The 20058-nt window shown below is 32.6% G+C and overlaps 6 protein-coding genes across 11 annotated transcripts in view; 4 read left to right on the top strand and 2 right to left on the bottom strand.

Annotated features, from left to right (window-relative positions):
- The window catches only part of LOC122531340 (protein trachealess), a 282905-nt gene extending 279948 nt beyond the window's left edge, over positions 1–2957 (top strand). For all 6 annotated transcript variants that reach the window (XM_043659164.1, XM_043659163.1, XM_043659162.1 and 3 more), the window contains one exon: positions 38–2957. In XM_043659164.1, the coding sequence (XP_043515099.1) occupies positions 38–1320 (1283 nt within the window). In that variant the 3' untranslated portion in view covers positions 1321–2957. The remainder of the gene's footprint in view (positions 1–37) is intronic.
- Positions 2958–4335: 1378 nt separating this feature from the next.
- Positions 4336–6769, top strand: LOC122531343 (protein CREG1). The gene is made up of 5 exons (XM_043659169.1): positions 4336–4718; positions 5541–5695; positions 5989–6108; positions 6183–6267; positions 6402–6769. Exons 1-5 carry the CDS (start codon positions 4478–4480, stop codon positions 6617–6619), a joined length of 819 nt encoding a protein of 272 aa, XP_043515104.1. The 5' UTR covers positions 4336–4477; the 3' UTR covers positions 6620–6769.
- A 118-nt stretch (positions 6770–6887) lies between these two features.
- LOC122531341 (conserved oligomeric Golgi complex subunit 3) lies at positions 6888–10066 on the bottom strand. The gene has a single exon (XM_043659167.1). It carries the CDS (start codon positions 9830–9832, stop codon positions 7433–7435), a length of 2400 nt encoding a protein of 799 aa, XP_043515102.1. The 5' UTR covers positions 9833–10066; the 3' UTR covers positions 6888–7432.
- Positions 10067–10304: 238 nt separating this feature from the next.
- Positions 10305–11313, top strand: LOC122531344 (60S ribosomal protein L36). Its single transcript, XM_043659170.1, has 4 exons — positions 10305–10443; positions 10620–10746; positions 10890–11024; positions 11138–11313. Exons 2-4 carry the CDS (start codon positions 10621–10623, stop codon positions 11222–11224), a joined length of 348 nt encoding a protein of 115 aa, XP_043515105.1. The 5' UTR covers positions 10305–10443; position 10620; the 3' UTR covers positions 11225–11313.
- Positions 11314–11423: 110 nt separating this feature from the next.
- Positions 11424–14388, top strand: LOC122531342 (CDK5RAP1-like protein). The gene is made up of 7 exons (XM_043659168.1): positions 11424–12013; positions 12110–12343; positions 12422–12629; positions 12906–13226; positions 13286–13607; positions 13713–13862; positions 13957–14388. Exons 1-7 carry the CDS (start codon positions 11674–11676, stop codon positions 14179–14181), a joined length of 1800 nt encoding a protein of 599 aa, XP_043515103.1. The 5' UTR covers positions 11424–11673; the 3' UTR covers positions 14182–14388.
- A 364-nt stretch (positions 14389–14752) lies between these two features.
- On the bottom strand, positions 14753–18913 carry LOC122531346 (ankyrin repeat domain-containing protein 6; the record flags this gene model as incomplete). Its single annotated transcript, XM_043659171.1, has 5 exons — positions 14753–15033; positions 15179–15415; positions 15674–15947; positions 16751–17908; positions 18815–18913. Coding segments are annotated over 5 exons (1932 nt in total), but the record flags the coding sequence as incomplete, so codon positions are not given.
- Positions 18914–20058: the final 1145 nt, after the last annotated feature.

Below are 20058 nucleotides of genomic sequence, written 5' to 3'. Positions count from 1 at the left end.
TTTCTAATCGCTAAGATAGCATCGTAACGCATTTCAGAAGGAAGAAATCACGGCGGACCATCGAACCAACATCAGGAACGGCCTCACAGATCGCCACCGGAAGATCGCGAAGATACTCGCGGCTCGGAGAGCGAGAAACGAGGCAGCAGGCACCACGACAATATAGCTCAGTTGCAGCAAGAGCCACAGACGGCGGTCGGGAACATTAGCACGCTCGTAGTGAAATTACGTGGACACAAGCGGAAGTTGCACGAGGACGATAGCAGCTCGAACGAGGAAGAGGACGAGGAGGACGACCCAACGGTGAAAGTCACGAATAACGAGAGAAGCCACGCTCTAAGTCCAGCTCCATCAAACCATTCCATTTCAGGAGGTGAGCAAGTACTATGCTCGGCCAGTCCGAAATCGAGACGCGTGGACGATAGAACGAGCAACGCGGACAGTGCCGGCACCTCCGTGAAAGATCTAGAACAAGCGATGTCCAAGCATCTGCCGGTTCAAAATCTCAATAAGTCCCATTCGCCGACGCTGCATCAGCCAACGGACTTTAGCACGGACGCGTTGCTCAAGCAGCAACAGCAGAGGAGTACGATACAATGGATCGGTGCTCATCATCACTTAGGACATCTGAGTCCGCAACAGTCGACCACCGCTCCATTACCAGCGTCAGCCCTTCTACGACAATTGTACGCCAACAGGGAGAGCGTGATACGAGCCAACGTGCACGGAATCACGTCCAGTAGTAATACAAGAACTACTTCCTCCGGTGGAACGTATTACGCCGGGGACACGGCACCCAGCGGCCCTCTGCCCACTCCGCCTGGCTCCGAAGGATCCAGCACTTACGGTGAACATCAGTTCGTACTGGCAACGCACAACCAGAAGAGTTCCACTGGGACAAGTTGCGCCGATGCGTTTACAAGTCTCGTTTCCTCGTACTCCACCGGCAGCGGTTACACGGTCGATTATCACTCAGCGATGACACCGCCGTCGTCCGTTTCACCGCGTGACAAGCAACAACAACAGCAACAACAACAGCTGCATCCGGTGAACGTGATCAGCAGCTACGAAGGCTCGTCGGCCTACACTGATCCCGTGTTACGACACCAATACGAGCCAGCGCAACCGTTGCCTTTGAAGCCACAAGTGTACTCGGCGGCCGTTCATCCGAGCGCGTTGGACGCCGCTGCAGCGTACGCCTCGGCTGGCCTAACCGAGCAAGCGCAATTTTACCATCACCCAGCCGCCGGCGCTGGTTTCCACATTTACCATCCGACGAACAAGTCGACGACGAACGGTTGGTACAGTTCGACGTCCTAGTGGCGTGCGCCAGTACGCAAGAGTGTACTTAAGTAACTGAAATTACTGAGCCCAAAGTCCCTACATGCATATCAGTGATATCATATTCATCTCTGTACACCGATTTCCCTCTCGTTTCCCCCCCTCTCTCGTTTTTTCCCCCATACGTTCGTTCACGTCGCCTTCTTTCTGTTCTCTCCCGTTTTTTCGCTTTTCTCCCCACGATTTTTCACTTTCACGTCGACAAGGCGTCGTCGTCCACGTCTTTCCCGAAGCTAGTTTTCATTCTTTGCTCTTCCTCCCTCCCACCCTCCCTCCCCCCTCATCCAGCGATCATACGCGCGCATCCAATGTGCCAATTGAACTGTAAAAAATCGCTGCTCTCTATTCTTGACTATGTAGAATGACTTATTGTAATATAACAGAAATAAATTATTATGTATGTTGACATTTTCGGAGATATTCGCGAAACGGAGGATAGAAGTTTCTAAAAAAGAGAGAGAAAAAAGAAAAGGAAGAGAAAGGGAGAAAAAGAAAAAGAAACAAAGAAGAGAAGGAAAAGAAACAAATGAGTCACAGAGGACAAGAATATGTTATGGTGCGACGCTCAAGGGGCAAAACGGTGAATCTCGAAACGCGGCGACCAATTTTAATTCAATATAGTCCCACGTGAACACGAGAACAGCGCGCGAAAGAAGGAACAACGGAGAAATAAAGAATAAAGGTTCATCAGCGTTATTGCTGTAAAAAGAGAGAGAGAGAGAGAGAGAGAGAGAAAGAGAGAGAGAGAGAGAGAGAAAACGCCGGTGTGGTTGTTAGCGATAAATTTACTCGAGAAGCCGTACTTGTCGTAAATTTTTTATACTTGTAACATTTTGTTGCGTAAATACGATGACTTTAGTGAAGTCAACAGTGCAATCGTTACACGTTTTTTAGCGTTAATTTAAGAGGATCGGATAGAGAAGAATAATGTTTACCTTTTTGCTTATAACGTAAACGAAAGAAGCGTTGTTTCTGTACGAAAGAAAGAAAGAGAGTGTGCGAGTGTGAAAGAGAAAAAAGAGAGAAAGCGGAAGAGAGAAAGTATGCAACACTACGAAGGAAATCGCTATCTCTATTGATATAGAAAAATATTGTTTCAACGTTGTTAATTTATTTGATCAATCTGTCGATTACTTTTATCACTCGTTGCCATCGAGTCACGTTATTAACTTTAATTGTTCGAATCTAGGCGTTCGTTTATCGTCAATATTAATACATATCAATTTTCCCGATAACGATAAATCACTGCCTTACCATAATTCGAACTAATAGTGCGAATGTAAAAGCCGCTTGATTGAAAAAAAAAAAAAAAATGGGATATGGAAGTGCAACGAATGTTTATTTTCAAGTTACAAATCATGGATATATAAATATGTGTGTTGTTAGAGGTAGCGAATTCTTTCTGAGATTATTATGTTTTGTTGTAAATTGATGAATTGTTTTTTGACGAGTACACATGTAAATACAATTTTATGTGCTGTAAGATCCACCTGTTGAATATTTCTATTCATAATTTTTCGGAATATTTCTACGAAATTTATTTTCGTTGAAGGAACATTGTAAGGCAGTGACTTAAAGCATTAAAATATATGCATAACGTCTCCATCTTGGTAAAACGAAACCTTGTGATTCGGTTTTCACCCTTGGGATTCATTAAAATTATGGTATAAAATGATGAAAGATTGAATTTTCATTTTATCATAATTGCATGATATTCCTTTAAAAAATAGTATGACCACATACAGTTAGTAAATCTACGTCATTATGCTCTTTAATGCTTCACAAAATTTGGACAAATTTATCAAATTTTATTCCACATCTTTCATTGGAACACAATACATAAACATTTCTTGTTTATATCTTAATTCACAGCTTAAATTTGAAATACATATATGTTATATTATTTTATTATTATTACGTTATTTATAAACTTCATTTCATCCTTTATAATTAACATTTACCTGGGTAATTTAAATTAATTTTTAATTAATTTGTATGCGCTTGAAATCGTATTCTAACATCCTAATGATAGAAAGTATTTAAAATTGGATGAAAATCAGCTTTTGCCAAATAACAATGTTCCACATATAAATACAAAAATTGGATTGAGCGCAAAAATATTTTGTATAGAGAAAATGTCTATATTAATTGATAAAATCTAAAAATACACAAATGCTGTGTATATAAAAATGCCTTAATGATGATGAATTCAAATCATTGTGGGAATTGTCGGTTTTCATTCAAATTTCATTAAATGTTAACTCTCTACTTTAAATATTCAAAGAAATGTTATTATTTTATTACTTATTATGTTTAAAAAAATATGATATTTTAAAAAATAATATTTAAACAATTACTTTTTTTTATCAAAAATAGAGCAACCAACGTGATGATAATTTCATAATTTCATTTCTGTAAATCATAAATATATTTTTTATAATAAGGAAAAAATTGCAGAAGAGATAAAGAAAATGAAACGAGAAATTACACGTCATTTCTCAGTGATGCCATATAAGGCTAAAAGAGAGGTTAATAGTGAGGTTAATGATAACCTCTTTAAGGAAATTGTTTCTCTTATACTTCATTGTACATAAAGTGCTTTTTCAAACGAATGGACTGAAATCCACAAATATAAAATTAGTTCCATTAAAAATGATCAATTCGACGTGTGTATAGAATATTTAAGAACATTAAAAAATTTTGAAATATCTAGAATCTTTGTTTATCTTTGTCACATATGTATGTATAATATAATAATATCACATAAATTCTTGATTTCCATAACTTTCCAATTTTTGGATTTTAGCCTCTTAATAAACTGAAATCAAACAAATAAAACACTTGAAATTTCTAAAATGTTAGGTTAGGTTTATCGACTTCAATAATTCCCACGCAGCATGATGTAGAAGTTCGGTGGACGATATAATACTAACCTTGAAGCAGTAAATTCAACAGTCATTGGACACAGCTTGTGTTTGTCATTCCCACACTTGTGCTTGTGACAGATACGCGGCTATATAAGTGATAAATTCAAAAGCAGACTGCAGATCTAATGCGTTATTTGAGGAGGCTTGAAAACCCTTGTTTCGTTTTAGTAAACGTTTATCGTCGGAGTGAACAGTTGTAGACACGAACCATGATCTTACGATTCGCAATCTTCGTCGCTTTCTTGATCCTAACGATCGAGGCGAAAAAGTATGAACGGTTCTCCGAAGATGAACAATGGCAGGAGTTTGAAGAATATTTAAAGTGGAAAAAAGCGAAGGAAATGCGCGAAAATCATCATGATATGTACAAATCGTCCGAAAAGGAGAAACAATCTCCGCCACCTATCGATCAGGCAGTTTTAATGGCAAGATACATTGTTAATCAAGCTGGTAAGAAAAGTACATTTTTATCACGATAATAATTTCTTTATATACCAACAAGTAATATTACAATTCTTGCTTATTTTAAAATTCTAACTGTGTAAACAGCTACTTTTAAACAAAAGCGTCGCTTATCAATATAAATTATGAATCATTTAGAAATCAACGAAACGAGTAGCTAAGAATAACTATGTACGTATAAGCTTTTATTTGTATTGTAAAGCAGAAGTTAATATTAGGTTTCTTGGCGATTTCCCAAATTTCCAATGTATAAGTAAACGAGCTCATATTGCTCAAGTTGAATAAATATTTTTTGATAATTACGAAATACTGAATACTGGATTGTAATTCAAATTTTACATTTATGTTGTCGAATGTCTCGTATAATGGAAATTTTATCATTCAAAATTCAACATTGAAAAGGTCATGGTCACGGTTAATAAATTTCATAGAACAAACAAATAAATATCACGAAAGAAATATTTTGTCTGAATATGTGTATTTGAATAAAGTCATTTGTGCAAAATGTTATAAATTATTTCCTTGTACGAATAATTTTATTATATTTATTATATTCAACTGCCTTTGAAATGAAATTATATGTTTTGTTTTTTCCTTTCTTTCTTCTCTTAGATATTTCGAAAATATATACGCATAACTTTTCATTTTCGAATAATCGATAATTACGTCTTCTTATTTTATTATTAATGATTATGCGTATGTACATAGTATATTTCGTTATGTATTTGTAATTGTATCACATTAAATATCTTAATTAATTTTATTTCGTATAATATCAGTTATTACCAATACATTTATATATGTATACAGATTGGGTGTCCGTGGCGACATTCAGCATAAGAAAGGATATCGAATCATTTCCAGCTGCAAATTTAATTTCCTATGCCGATGGACTTTTAGGAAATGGATCAGGAGTACCATATCTTTACCTTACACCCTTAGATTTTACAGCTCAAGATCTTGCAGTAAGCATTTTTATAATATTATTAACTGTTTTTATAATATTATTAACCATGTTTATAAATTGTATCTCGTCTGTACTTATTATGTACATGTGCTTAAATATTTTATTCCAATCGCAAACATACATTTGACGTTACTTATTGATAAGATAGTGAGCAATCTCATTGTATTAAACAATTTATCTTTTTGATTAAAATTTTAATTATCTTTTTCCTATTTTTATTGTGGCACGTAGTAACGAGTCAATGAATTATACTTTCAATCATAATTAAATATAATTCCAATTTAATTACAGAAAGATAGTCGAGCCTCGTTATTAATGACATTAGCCCAAGGCGACTATTGTAAAAACAAAAAGTGGGATCCTATGGACCCGCGATGTGCTAGAATTCTTTTATCCGGCAAGATCGTACCTGTTAGTAAATTTTTTATTTATAATTTATAGAATATTTAAATTAATAGAATAATAATAATACTATCTTTTTACAGTTGGAAAAAGATGAAAAAACGGAAATTGAATTTGCAAAAAAAGTATTTTTCACGCGTCATCCAGGATTAGTTAACATGCCAGCAAGTAAGAATTTTTTAATCAAATAACGTTAATTACTATAACGTCAATTACAAATAAGAAGTGTTAGAATATTAATTAATAGAATAGAATATTAATCTTAAAATATTAAATTAAATTTAAAATGTTCATTATTACAGATCATCATTTCTATTTCGCAAAATTGAGGATATTTGCAATTGTTGTATTAGATACATTCGGCGGTCCAAAATACCTCTCTATAAAAGATTATTTACATCCACCAGCAACAAATATTACTGAAGAATTTAACAAACGTTTTCCTTTAGAATTATACGAAGATAAATCTCAACAGGAACATAGTCCAATTTCCATGTTTCATCCTGTGATACGTGTGTGAATTAGCAGAATATTATAAATGTAAAACTTTCAAAAATTTTATACAACTTTCAATGTTTGATAGCACAAAATTTTCATGCTGTTACTAATTTATATTGAAATTGTAAATGAATATGGATATAATAAATAATAGATATAATAAATTAAAATTATATGCAAGTAATTTACAGATATTTGTTCAATGTACAATAAAAATTATTGTTGTGTTCTTTTGTTATAAAAAAAGAAACAGAATATTATTTTTGTAAGATCAAAATAGACAATATAAATATACATCATTATCTTATATATATTATTAATTAATCATATTTTCAATTACAACTGGGAAAATCCCTAATATTATCGCAATATGACATGTTATAGTACTGTTTGCTACAAAAATATACAGATTTTTTAATTTTAAACTCATAGTAATTTCTATAAAAATTTATTTAAGACAATAAACCCCGATTAAAGGGATGTACAAATTTTATGATATTAACTTAATTTAAGATTTCAAATATGTACATCTTTGTAATATAAAAATTACGTGTTCTTAAAGTACATTACAAAGAATTAAAATATTCTTTAGTACAGGACGTTATAAATTGCTGTAGCCTTTGTAGGTTTGCTTGAATATCTGAGCTACTTTATATTGAATTACGAATTATTTATACACATTTTACATAATTTACTTAAAAATATAAAATATTTATTATATATTAATATATCTATTTTAAAAAGAAATATTTAAAAGAATTCATGATTTGATTACAGGTCGCAAATAGCATTAATATACAATATTTAATTACAAAAGCTTACTAATTCATTTTTGCTATGTTTTTTTCGTAACAGTTTGTGTACTTTTTCCATGAGTAAGACTGGATGAGCTCAGCATAACAGAAATTTGTTCTGGTAACGGACATGCAATTAATAAAAGTTCTTCTGAATTATAATATTTACCCAATATCTGATATAACTGTGTAAATGCAGCACAAACATTATTTTTTACTGGTCTAAACAGAATGAATTCTGTTTCCTTATTGGAGAGATATAGTTGCATAAGTTGTTGAATTTCAGGACATTTAAATTTAATTATTCGCAATACTTCACTAATTGCTGCTGCAACATCTTGAGGATTTCCAAGAGCATGTTCTGGAGATGCATCTGGGATATTAACATGTAATTTCTCTTTTTCTAACAGTTTTAAAATTGGATGTATCAATAAAAATGTCGCAAGCTGTATAAGACGTTGACAAGCATATTTTAATTTATTATCCACATGCTTCCTTGAATCTATTAGTTGCTCCTTCATTTGAGGTGCTCCTTCTAATAGAAATTCTAATAGCGCATTATTTGACAATGTAAAAAGTCTTGAACTCTTTTCTAATAAACTAAATGCTGCTGTCTTAACTTTCGAAAAATCCAAACTATATTCTTTTATTGTGAAATCCACTTGAAATGGTGCAATTTGTTCTCTTAAAATGAGTAAGTGTTTTATTTGAAAAAGTTCTCCATCCAAAGGTGATGCTCTTTTTTCTATTTCTTGCTTCGCATTTTCTATACTTTGGACACAAAGAGATATTGCTTCCTGACTCAAAGACTGGAAGACAGATCTATCTACGCATCTGTATAATCTTGATAAACACACTAATGTTCTACGAACAGTAGGATACCACATTCCATGAAGATCTGCTGGTGAATTTCCCATATGTGTCTTTTGATAGATAGAATCCATTTCTATATGATTTCTGGATATCGGTTCTAAAATATTATCATCATTAGATGAAATAGATATCCTTTTCATTTTTGTTTGTCTAGATTCCTCTCTTATTGACTCTGCTATATCTTCCATCATCTTCAATTTTTCTGGATACGCCAAGTCACCTGGTGACGGATTATAATTCAAAACATCAGACTGCAGATAAAGATGTGCACGGAATACGAGTCTTTCTTGTACATCATGTAATAACTGCAGACAAATGTTACCAAATCCCTCTAAGGGTTCAAAATTGTTTTGAACATGTTCATCCAGCATTTCAATCCTCAAAATGCAACAAATTTCGGCTAATGTTTCCAAATGATTAATATGAATTATGAACGGTCTGAGTGTATCATACAGAGAAGTACATAAACTTTCAAGATATGCCGTTAATCCATTAGATGATTTAGAAAAGAATTCATAAAATAACTTATATTCATCCATCGATGCATGTAACAGTAGTGCACATGAATTTCGTACCAGACTACAGTGATCACCATTGTATTTTTCTTTCACTGACATTAAAGATTTTTGTACACTACTACCTAATACAAGTCCTCTTTGGCTCCAATAACACTGATGGCATTCAGATAATAAACTATCATATTCTTGCCTTTTATAAGATTTAACCTCAATTTGTTCTATAACTGGTCTAGCTTTTGACAAAATAGTTTGAAATCTACCATAGAAAAGTGCTAAAGCAGCATCAGCATTATCCTGTGATTCATCGTTATCTTTTAAATTCAATATACTTTCCGTAGTCTTGCTAAATAGATTAAAAATATAATTTTGTATCATAGATATTGCTTTAGACTGACAGTGCTTGTATTTGATCAAATAGGTATTGCTCTCTTTAAATGAAAGATTATTCTGAACAAAGTCTATGTTGGTATCAATTTTATCCAAAATGTTAAAAAACATCTCGCTGTTCACTGATAATGTAGGTGCTTCTAATTTTTCCATCATCATATCGATATCCTTGAAATATTTCACATATTCCGTGATGTTCTCTATGATAGAATTTAATTTCCTTTGATCAGAATCAAGCTGCTCGCTAGCATCATAAAGAGATACTGTTTTATCAGAGACTTCTGAATACTGCTTATATAACATAGTGAAATCTTCTAAAGCTTCTTCTATTTGAAGACAGAGTTCTTGACATTCTTGCCGCCGGGTTTGAAGTTCATTTAGATATAACATATACTTCATATCTTTCCTGTCCATACACTTCTTCTCTAGAGTGGCGTAATGCTTTAACAGATCTTGACATCGTCCTATTTGTACTGATTTCATAGTTTCTTTGTTTGTGCATGCAATGTCGTTTGCCTCCTCAGTCTTGAGATTGTTATCAGGGAACAATTCTTCTTCCAAATTCAGTAAACATTCTTTTTGATAATCGGTTAACGGTGCCAGAGAATCTTCTGACAGATCCCACTTGGTTAAGTTATTTGGAATGTTTTTCATTTTCGACATGATTCCTTGTCAGTGAAAACAAACGTTACGAGGCAGACGATTTTAAGAAAAGTCGTATGACAGCATATACCGCGCACATACCGTTCTGTGATGTAAATTAAAAGATCCTCTTCAAAAAACTGACACCGCAGCAATTACGAATCATAGTCGTGAAGTTGACGATATATCTATCGACTGCGGTGCAGTATGTCCACCTTATGAAATAATAAAATCTACACCTTTTAGTGTAAAAACATTTTAAATTCATTACTGTACACTATGATATAAATAACATAAATACTCCTACGATATTAATTCAAATGAAATATACTGTTATAATTAGAACAAAATGTTTTACAAGAAATTTATATTAATTCGTAAATGTTTAAAATTTTTTTACGTAATTGTAATTGAATTGAATATATAATTAATATTCTTTATTAAATTTTATTCTATTAATATTTAATAAAAATGAATTAGTTTAAATACATGGAATTTTTAAAATATAAAAAATTCTGTTGTACACTTGAAAACCAGACAAAATAATTTTACGACGCAGCGCGTAGAATCGGCTAACTCTTCCATTGAAAACAAGATCTTATTTCTTTGATCGTTGCATTTTATCTTAGAAGGTTTGTATGAAATGAAATCTCGAAATATCTGTGTGATCTTGTAAAATTAATAGTGTGTATGTAATAATAAGTACTTTTGTTAATAATTGTATAATAATACATGCAGTATTATTGTATATTGCATATTATTATGTTTAATTACCTAACCTACAAAAGTCACGGTATTAATGTTGTAGAATGGCTCCAAGATATGAATTAGCAGTTGGTCTCAATAGAGGCCACAAAACTACTAAAATTCGCGTTGCAAAAAATAAGAATGAAAAGAAAAAAACAGTGTGCGTCCTACCAGCAAGATTAAAAGGGGTTAGTATATATTAGTGCTCCAATATTGTTATCTCATTTCTGTTTGTATTTTATAATTATACAAATTATGGAATATAGAACAATAAAAATAAGTAATAAACCGTAAAAGTCAATACTAAATAGCATAAATATTTTACTTTCAGAGACAAACCAAACACAGTAAATTTGTGAGAGACTTAATACGAGAGGTAACCGGACATGCACCGTATGAGAAACGTGCAATGGAATTGTTAAAAGTGTCTAAGGATAAGAGAGCTCTAAAGTTTTTGAAGAGAAGGGTAAGGATGTCAATTAATTTCATGTTATTTAAACTGTTCTCTATTTCAAATAAATATGTGATCTGTCACGTATGTTCTAAAATATTAACATATTTTGTTCTTAAATTTTCTAGTTGGGCACACATATCAGAGCCAAGAGGAAACGAGAAGAACTAGGAAACATTCTCGTACAAATGAGGAAAGCAGCTGCACACCATTAAGTTGTTTTTACTTCGTAATAATTAATTTTACTAATTATTATTACATATAATACTTACAATAAATCTGTAATAAAAAATATATGTGAAAATCTATTACTTTTTATTTCACGTAAAAAAAAACAATCCCTATGTTCTCTCTTTTGTAATGTAGTTTGAAATAACAGATTGGAGAGAATGCACGAATGGAAGTGCAGTAGTTCAAGTTGTGAGCCTATTGACTTTTGTGGTTTAAATATAAATATGGCAATAATTCAAAGAAACAAAAGTAAAGTGAATAAAATTTAATACTGCGTTTATAATTAATGTTTGAAAAACCCTTATGATGAACTACAGTACAATTAATTTTCTATGACATTTTTAAAGAAAAATTTTATATTACATAACCTATTTCTAAATAGGTTATACGTATTATTTACATCATTTATTTAGTGTTATGTTAAACTTCAATCATGAATAGTATAACTATGTTAAGTTCGCTGAAGCAAATTAAACTTTGTAAAACAAATTATATATTGACAAGGAAGTGGTTCATTAAGAAATTTGCACGATACAACAAGTTAGATGTTCATAATTTTCAACAGCATCAAACAGTGCATACGACTGTCACTCAATTAGAAATTTCTAAAGAAATCGAAAAGAAAACTACTGATTTGAAACACTTTCGAGATTTGTCAAAATCTGGACCATCGCTTAAAGATTTTTTAATACCAAAAACTGAAATTCCTAATGAACCAATTAGTGTACCAAATATTCCTTATATACAAAATATTGATGGCTCTGGTCAAAAGGGTAAATAAAGATCAAATGTTGAAAGACAGTAATATTAAAAGAAATTGTAAATCTTATTTATAGTATTCTTTATTCATTAAATTACATTCTTTTTAGTCTACTTTGAGGTTTATGGTTGCCAGATGAATGTAAATGACACGGAGGTGATCTGGTCTATTTTAAAATCTCATGGTTACAGAAAAGTAGATAATATAAAAGAAGCTAATATAATTCTGATCATCACGTGTTCTATTAGAGATAATGCAGAGCAGAAAGTATGGAACAAGTTAACTGATTTAAACAATATTAAGAAAAAAAACAAAAAATTTCCAGTAAAAATTGGTCTATTAGGTAGAATTATGAATTTATAGATAATTGATTTATGATATTTTACAATAATGTAAATTTCATTATATGTTATTATAATAGGATGCATGGCAGAACGATTAAAGAATAAAATATTAGAGAGAGGTAAACTTGTTGATGTCATAGCTGGACCAGACAGTTATAAGGATTTGCCAAGGCTATTGTCTGTACCAGATGATGAAACAGCTATTAATGTTGTTTTATCATTTGATGAAACATATGCAGATATTACACCAGTGAGATTAAATCCGAATTCTACTAATGCATATGTGTAATTTATTTTTCTTTTTATTAATACACTACCATCCAAAAATTTGGATCAGTTTTACATAAAATCATCCTTCCCTGACAGATAAAATAATGGTATTAAAAATACTGATATTTATTTATAAATTTACTTTTTAAGTTATTATGTAAATTGTAATTATGATTATGCATTTATTTTTTAAATATGAAATTGTTAAGTGCTCCAAACTTTTGATGGGTAGTATATATAATTTACAATTAATTGTCATTACCTTTATGTATTTTCTTTACATTTTTTCAGCACCATAATGCGTGGTTGCGATAACATGTGTACATATTGTATTGTTCCATTCACAAGAGGAAGGGAAAGATCAAGACCCATTGAGAGTATAATCAAAGAAGTTCAATCTTTATCTGATGATGGTGTAAAGGAAGTGATGCTTCTTGGGCAAAATGTAAATAGTTATAGAGATACATCTCAATCGGAATTTTATGTGAATAGTAATATGGAAACACATTTAGCAAAAGGTTTTAAAACAGTATATAAAAATAAAAAAGGGGGACGTCGATTTGCTGATTTATTGGATGAAGTTTCTCGTATTAATCCAGAAATGAGAATCAGGTACTAAGAATTTTCTTGTTTGGAAATATCTATTGGTTTCAACTATAAATCATTTTCAGATTCACATCTCCTCATCCGAAAGATTTCCCAGATGAAGTTTTACAATTGATAGCGGAAAGGCCAAATATATGTAAAGAAATACATTTACCTGCGCAGAGCGGAAATTCTGCGGTTTTGGAAAGAATGAGAAGAGGATATACGCGAGAAGCATATATAAATTTAGTGCATCACATACGCGAAATTATTCCGAATATTTATTTCTCTAGTGATTTTATTACTGGATTTTGTGGAGAAACGGAGGAGGAATTTCAAGATACGTTATCATTGATAGAATTAGTGAAATATAATAAAGCCTTTCTTTTTTCTTACAGCATGCGGGAGGTAATCTAACTTTTACAAAAGAATATAATGTGTTGAATTATATTTGAAAAATATAAGAAATATATATAATTCATCACATGATGGATCTTTTATTATTATTTCTAGAAAACGACTGCACACCGTCGCTACAAAGATGATGTACCACCGAATGTGAAGAAAGATCGACTTCAAAGAATGATGTCAACATATAAAACGGAAGTGGAAAAAGTAAATAAATCACAGATTGGACAATTACAGCTTGTACTTGTAGAGAAAGTAAGACAATTTACAATTTATTGTAATTCAACTTTGTTGCAGAATCGATATAAAATTTATGATGTATCAATAAATATATAATAATTAATTTTAGCCAAGTAAGCGATCAGACGAAAAATTTCAAACAAGGAACGATGGTAACACAAGAGTGTTAATTCCCTCCATGACTATACCTACTGCAAAATATTCCGATGACTCGAGAGCGATAAAAATTGGCGATTACGTTGTTGTAAAAATCGAAGACGCTAATTCGAATTCGTTAATGGCCACACCTCTCTATCATTCGTCGATAACAGAATACGCATCTTCATCTGTGTAGTAAAAATGTAGAATATGACATTTCATTTGTTTCATTTAATCACGCTTATTATTGAATAATACATTAAATTTCGGAACGAATCATGTAATTTTAATTATAATCGTACAAAATTAAATCAACGTATTCACTGATATAATAGTATCGTGATATAACAGTATTGTGAATAAAGAAAAAAAAATTTATATAATAAATAGATAATTAATTCAATCTATTATTGTGATACATGACGATTTATAGGTACGTAATTTCTCCTGTTACGTGAATGATATTCATAATTTTCTAACAAAATGTTACATACTGATTAAGAAAGGCTTATTCATACTTAATATACTCCATTTCTAAAAAAAATTATCAGCTCATAATAACTTTTTTTTCACAATAAATACGATCGATTTGTGACGATAAATTTAAACACAGATTCTGTAACACCTTACAATTTAACGTACGTTTATAAATTATTTACACAACTATAATGTTTTATTCTTTGAAACATGAATCATTTTGTACAAAATTATCTATTAACAATATAATCAATTTAAATTTACAGATACATTAAAAAAAAAAAAACAAATTATATTAACACTTGAGTAGGTATCATTATTAACTTATACATCGACGTCTTTGGAAGTACAGAGTTCATTTCCAAACGATACGTTTTATATATTCACATTAATCAAAATCGTACACATTAAACAAGACTCGCAGTTCCGATATTAATAACGCAATTGTCGGCACCACGTTCGTAGACCGTAAGATCATGGTTCCTTGGTTGTTCCAAGAGTGCAGCCAGTTGTTCTCCACTAGGGAATGCGTTTGGTGTAGTCGGAAGAATCACATCGCATTCTAATTGACCTAAAATAAGAAGAAAATAATGAGAAAAAATTATAATAACAGGAGGAAGTAACAAATACGGGAGAGTTTTAACAAATTATAAAAAATGAAATAAAAAATAAAGAAGATATATAATTAAGATTTTATGATCGAATAATATTTTTACCTGACAATGAGGGCGAAGCACCTTTGCTAGAACCGTACATGCGAGTGCTGTATCCGGAATCATTGTGTGCGTCATGCAAAGGCGGCGTTGGGCTATAAACCGCGTTACGGGATCTATATGGCATTCTGGCAATGCTGTCATAGTGCACATGTTCTGACAATCCTCCTTTTCCAGAGATCCCTCCGCTTAATGCTTCTGGTTGTTCGTCGTCTCCCTCGCTGCTCTCGCTATCATTGCCTATGTTTGCAACATCGTAATTTACTAACTATAAAAATGATCCACGATTATTATCGACCAATTTCTTTCGGATAAGTTCGTTTCAGATAAAAAATATTAAGGATGAAAGTAAATAAAAATCAGTGAATAAATAAATCTGTTGTTGCGTTGATTTTTTGTTTGCTTGCAATTAAAAAAATTGACTGCATTTTTTTTTTTTTTTTTTAAGAATTTCAAAGAATATTCTATCAACTTGAAATGCGTGTAATGTAATTTCACCTTCTCCACGCCAGCTGTTTCCTACACCACCTTGTGGCTGCACTCTTTGATTTTGGGAACACTGACTGTGCTCTGGACTGGTGGGTTCGCTGCTTCCGGAACGCGGACCCCTCCAACCGTTATGCATGCCAGGTACTTGTTGAAATCGCTTAATCATCTCGTGAACACTACGTCGTCCGGAAGATTTCCACTCGTTCAATGTGTCCTCGTTCTTTCGTGTTGCGTTACTTTCGTCCTGGCATGAATTTTTGCCATGATCTCGAGATGTAAGATCCTGGTGACAGTTTCTTAATTTAAAATCATCTTATAGAAACTTATAAACTTTAAAATAAACTTCTTAATTTAACATAAACTTATCTGTATTTTATTCTGTGGGAAAATCTTATGCTGACAAGAATTTCAGATAATTATTTGAAAAATAAACTTTCCAGAAGTTTTATTTTAAAGTTATTAAAAAAATTATTACGTTATTCCACGTTTTTTGGTGTTCTTCAAGCTGCTTGACAAAAATTCACGTTAATTTGCATTGAATTTGTACTAAAAAATAAGCTACTAATAATATAATATATGTTTTTAAGCAGTTTAGTATTAGCTACGAAAAGTATTCGCATACTTAATTATTATATATTTACACGATAGTTATTAAAATTCCGAGAATATAATTAATATTTTCATATGAAATGTAGAATCGAATAAATGTAGAATTCAATAAATTGAGAATACCTTTGTACTGCATAATTCATGAAATTAATGGCTACGTTATCAACCCTTTATTATCGTTCCATCTCCGATCTTACTACGATTCACAATCTCAACAGTTGATTGAAAAAAAAGAACGGAGATGAAACAATTAGCTCTGCGTCTCACGTTATATCGTGCCGTCTTAAAAGATCTCAGAATGAATCCGAGCGCAAGAGCAGAGGACGGATCGATCCCTATCTTTCGATCGCAAACACGACTCGCCATCTCGCGCACCATCCGCAACGTGTCATTAGAGTCTCGCAGCTTAATCAACACCTTGGACCGTGGACGTTTAGCGTAGCTAACAAAAGAAAGAACCACCGATTACACACTCACGCGTTGCTGATGGACCTGCTGCCTGGAACCGATCGACGGCGAGGAGGCGGCGCCTAGCGGCGAGCTGCGATCCTGCTTGATCACCCCGTCGAACGTTTCGTTCAATCTAGCCGGCACGTCGAGCACCCTCAGCGTTGACCTCGAGACACCAGAACCGGACGGAAGGTCCCTCATGGACTTGCTGAGCCGCGGTATTGCAGGAATATCAAGATCGTCGAGACTGCCGCGATGAATCGGTGTTTCACCGGGGATCTCGAAGCTCCTGTCGTGAGGTCTGTCATCCAGTAGATCCTCCAAAGACCTGGCACGGGTAGGTGGGAACGGTTGGTCGTTGGCGAACGTGGCTTTAGCCGGTCTTTCGCTGTGCCTTCCCTTCCCGCCTCTGGAAAGACGTTGCTGCAGATGCATATGCCGTTCGTCGCACCTGGACCTCTCCGCCGCCACGCATCTCGTCAACTCGGTGATCTGCCCTCTGGTCCTCCTTTCTAGATTAGCCACCTTCAAGTCCAATCTCTCGTGCGCCTGATCTATGTGGGCCTTCAGCTCGGCCTTGTCCCTCTCCAGCTTAGCCTCCATATGCCTGAAGAACGGCGCACAGTAGCAGGTGTATCCCACTCCCACCGGGCCCTTTCTGATGTTGCCAGCCAAGTCGAGATAGTATTGCTCGCCACGGCCGAGCGGATCCGGTGGCAGGGAGTCCAAACGCGGCTGGGGAAACGCTTCCGGATCGGGATAGTAGTGACAACCGTACGGCGACCACTGTCTACCCATCACCGCCTTCTCGAAGTGGACCTTGTTCTGCTTGCCGAACGATTTGTGCTTCTTTTTCTCCTTCTTCGTGCAACTATCCCTGCTGCCGCTGGTACCACTACCGGTCTTCTCTCGCTTCTTCTCGTTCTTGCTGCTGCTCTTCCCGTCGACCTTGTCCACAGTCGCCGGCGTGCTATCCTCCTCGCGGCTCTTGCTCCGCGTTCTGCTCTTGCTTCGCGCTTTACCGATTATCTCCAATATCTCCTGGAGGTTCTTGCGCCTGGCAATGTCCTTCGCGGTCTCCCCCTGCTTGTTCCGCAGGCTACGATCGCAGCCGGCCTCCAGCAGGATCCTCGTCAGCTTCCGACGTCCCATCGCCGCCGCAATGTGCAACGCTGTGTCGCCGTTCTGCGTTTAGAAACGATCGTTAGTTGTCTTTTAATTTCTTTGTCGGTTTTTATTTGTCTTTTCTTTTCTTTTTTTTTTTTTTATTTTAATCGTCGAGTGGTTCTCTCAGAGGCTTCCACGATCGACGCGCGCAGATACGAAGATGATCAAGTTGGACAGAAATTTTCTTCCATTTTTCTTTTGGACGGACTTCGATCGTGGAATACACAAGGGAAAATGGGAAGATAGAAGTCCATGGGGTAAAAGGGGTTTCGCGCTTCGATTTTTATATATACATTGAAGGATACTTTTATCTCTTTCTTCTTTTTCTTTTTGTTACTATTTTTTTATTCCTGTATTTTAAAAAGATTCTTCTCGTAGACTTAAGTACAGTAAACAATTTTGTTAAGTTTCTGAGTTTGATACTTAATTACGTATAATAGTATAATAATTAATTAAGTATAATAGTATATATATACCTAAGTATATTATAAAATATATTGTACCTAAGATTATTAATATATATATTAATAAACTTTAGATATAATATACTTTATAAACTTAGGTATATATATATTAATATACTTAATGAATTAATTTATAAACGATACATATATAAATATGTGTATTTCATTAATATATATGTAATATGTATATTATTCATAAATTAATTCATTAAGTTTATGGAACTTTTTCATTTCTGTTTGCTTTTGCTATAAACTTTTGTAAGTGCAATAAACTTTTAATAGCGATTGTCTAATTGTTTCAAGAATGTTGTCTAATTGTTTGCTTATATCCATAAATACATTTATTCCTTTACTCGTAAGTTTGTTTGATTATTTTACCAAATTAATTAAAAGATTCCATAGGAAAAAAAGGTACAATAATGTACGAACTATAACTATAATGTTTTAAATTTTTTCTTACTTTATTTTGATCCGATACTCGACAAAGCGCAGAAATCAAGATTCTTGTCACTCCAGCGTGTCCATACCTCGCAGACGTATGCAACGGTGTGTCTCCATACTGAAAAATTGAAGATTAATAAGATAATAAGATAGATAATTTCATTATCATTCATTATACGCTTGTACGACATTTTTAATTCTACAACAATGCTTTAATGCTTTATTGCAAAATAACTGTCGAATCATTGTTCTATGTAATATTATAATTGTATTATGAGCAATTTATTGTTATATTAAGTTAACATTAAATTATTAATATAATATTATTCTCCTTGTTTAAAGAATTACTATATTAGTAATAGCTTTTTAAACTACATAATATCAGATTTCAAAGTAAAGTAATTGTTATTTATATTGTCTATTATATTATGATATTATTATAATATGTTATTATTTATAATACAATAATACTTCAATTCAACGCTGAAGATATATTGTTACTATTAGAAGGCAAAGTGTTAAATAAGCTTAGCATCTTAGTACATAGTATGTAAATAGACGTAAGGGAATAAAAAAGTTTTACTTTAATTAGTTTCAATTTAAATTACTTTTATTTGAATTACTTTTATTTGAATTACTTTAATTTGAATTACTTTCATTTGAACTGCTTTTATTTGAACTACTTTTATTTAAACTACTTTAAATTACTTTTATTTAAATTACTTTTATTTAAATTATTTTAATTTTAATTACTTTAATTTGAACTACTTTTACTTGAATTACTTTTATTTAAATTAATTTTATTTGAATTATTTTTATTTAAATTACCTTTATTTAATTTAAATTACTTTTACATTGACTTATGTTACATATACATACAGAGAAGAGAAAAGAAAGAAATATGAGCATGCAAAGGAAAAATTCATTTTTGAAGTTGTCGACGATTGAGATTCCTCTGAAGTTTTTAATTTCTTGCTACCGATTATATCGTTATATCGCATTATATATTATTATATAATACATATTATACATCGAATGATATCGATTCGTGGAATACTCTTTTAGAATTCGGAAGGAAAGCTGCTATATCGAATCAGCGTTAAACGTGATCTCACTGTATTATATAATTTAAAAAGTCATTGCGTAATATCAAGATATTAATATATAAATAATATATATAACATAATATATAATTAATATATATAATTATATGTAAATAATATCAAGATATTAATGTATAAATAATAATATATAATATATAAT

Source organism: Frieseomelitta varia, unplaced genomic scaffold (genome assembly GCF_011392965.1).
Source record: "Frieseomelitta varia isolate USP_RPSP 00005682 unplaced genomic scaffold, Fvar_1.2 scaffold_392, whole genome shotgun sequence".
In the NCBI taxonomy this organism is placed as follows: Eukaryota; Metazoa; Arthropoda; class Insecta; order Hymenoptera; family Apidae; genus Frieseomelitta; species Frieseomelitta varia.
The sequence above is the reverse complement of the archived record's forward strand: the minus strand, read 5'-3'. Positions and strand labels throughout refer to the sequence as shown.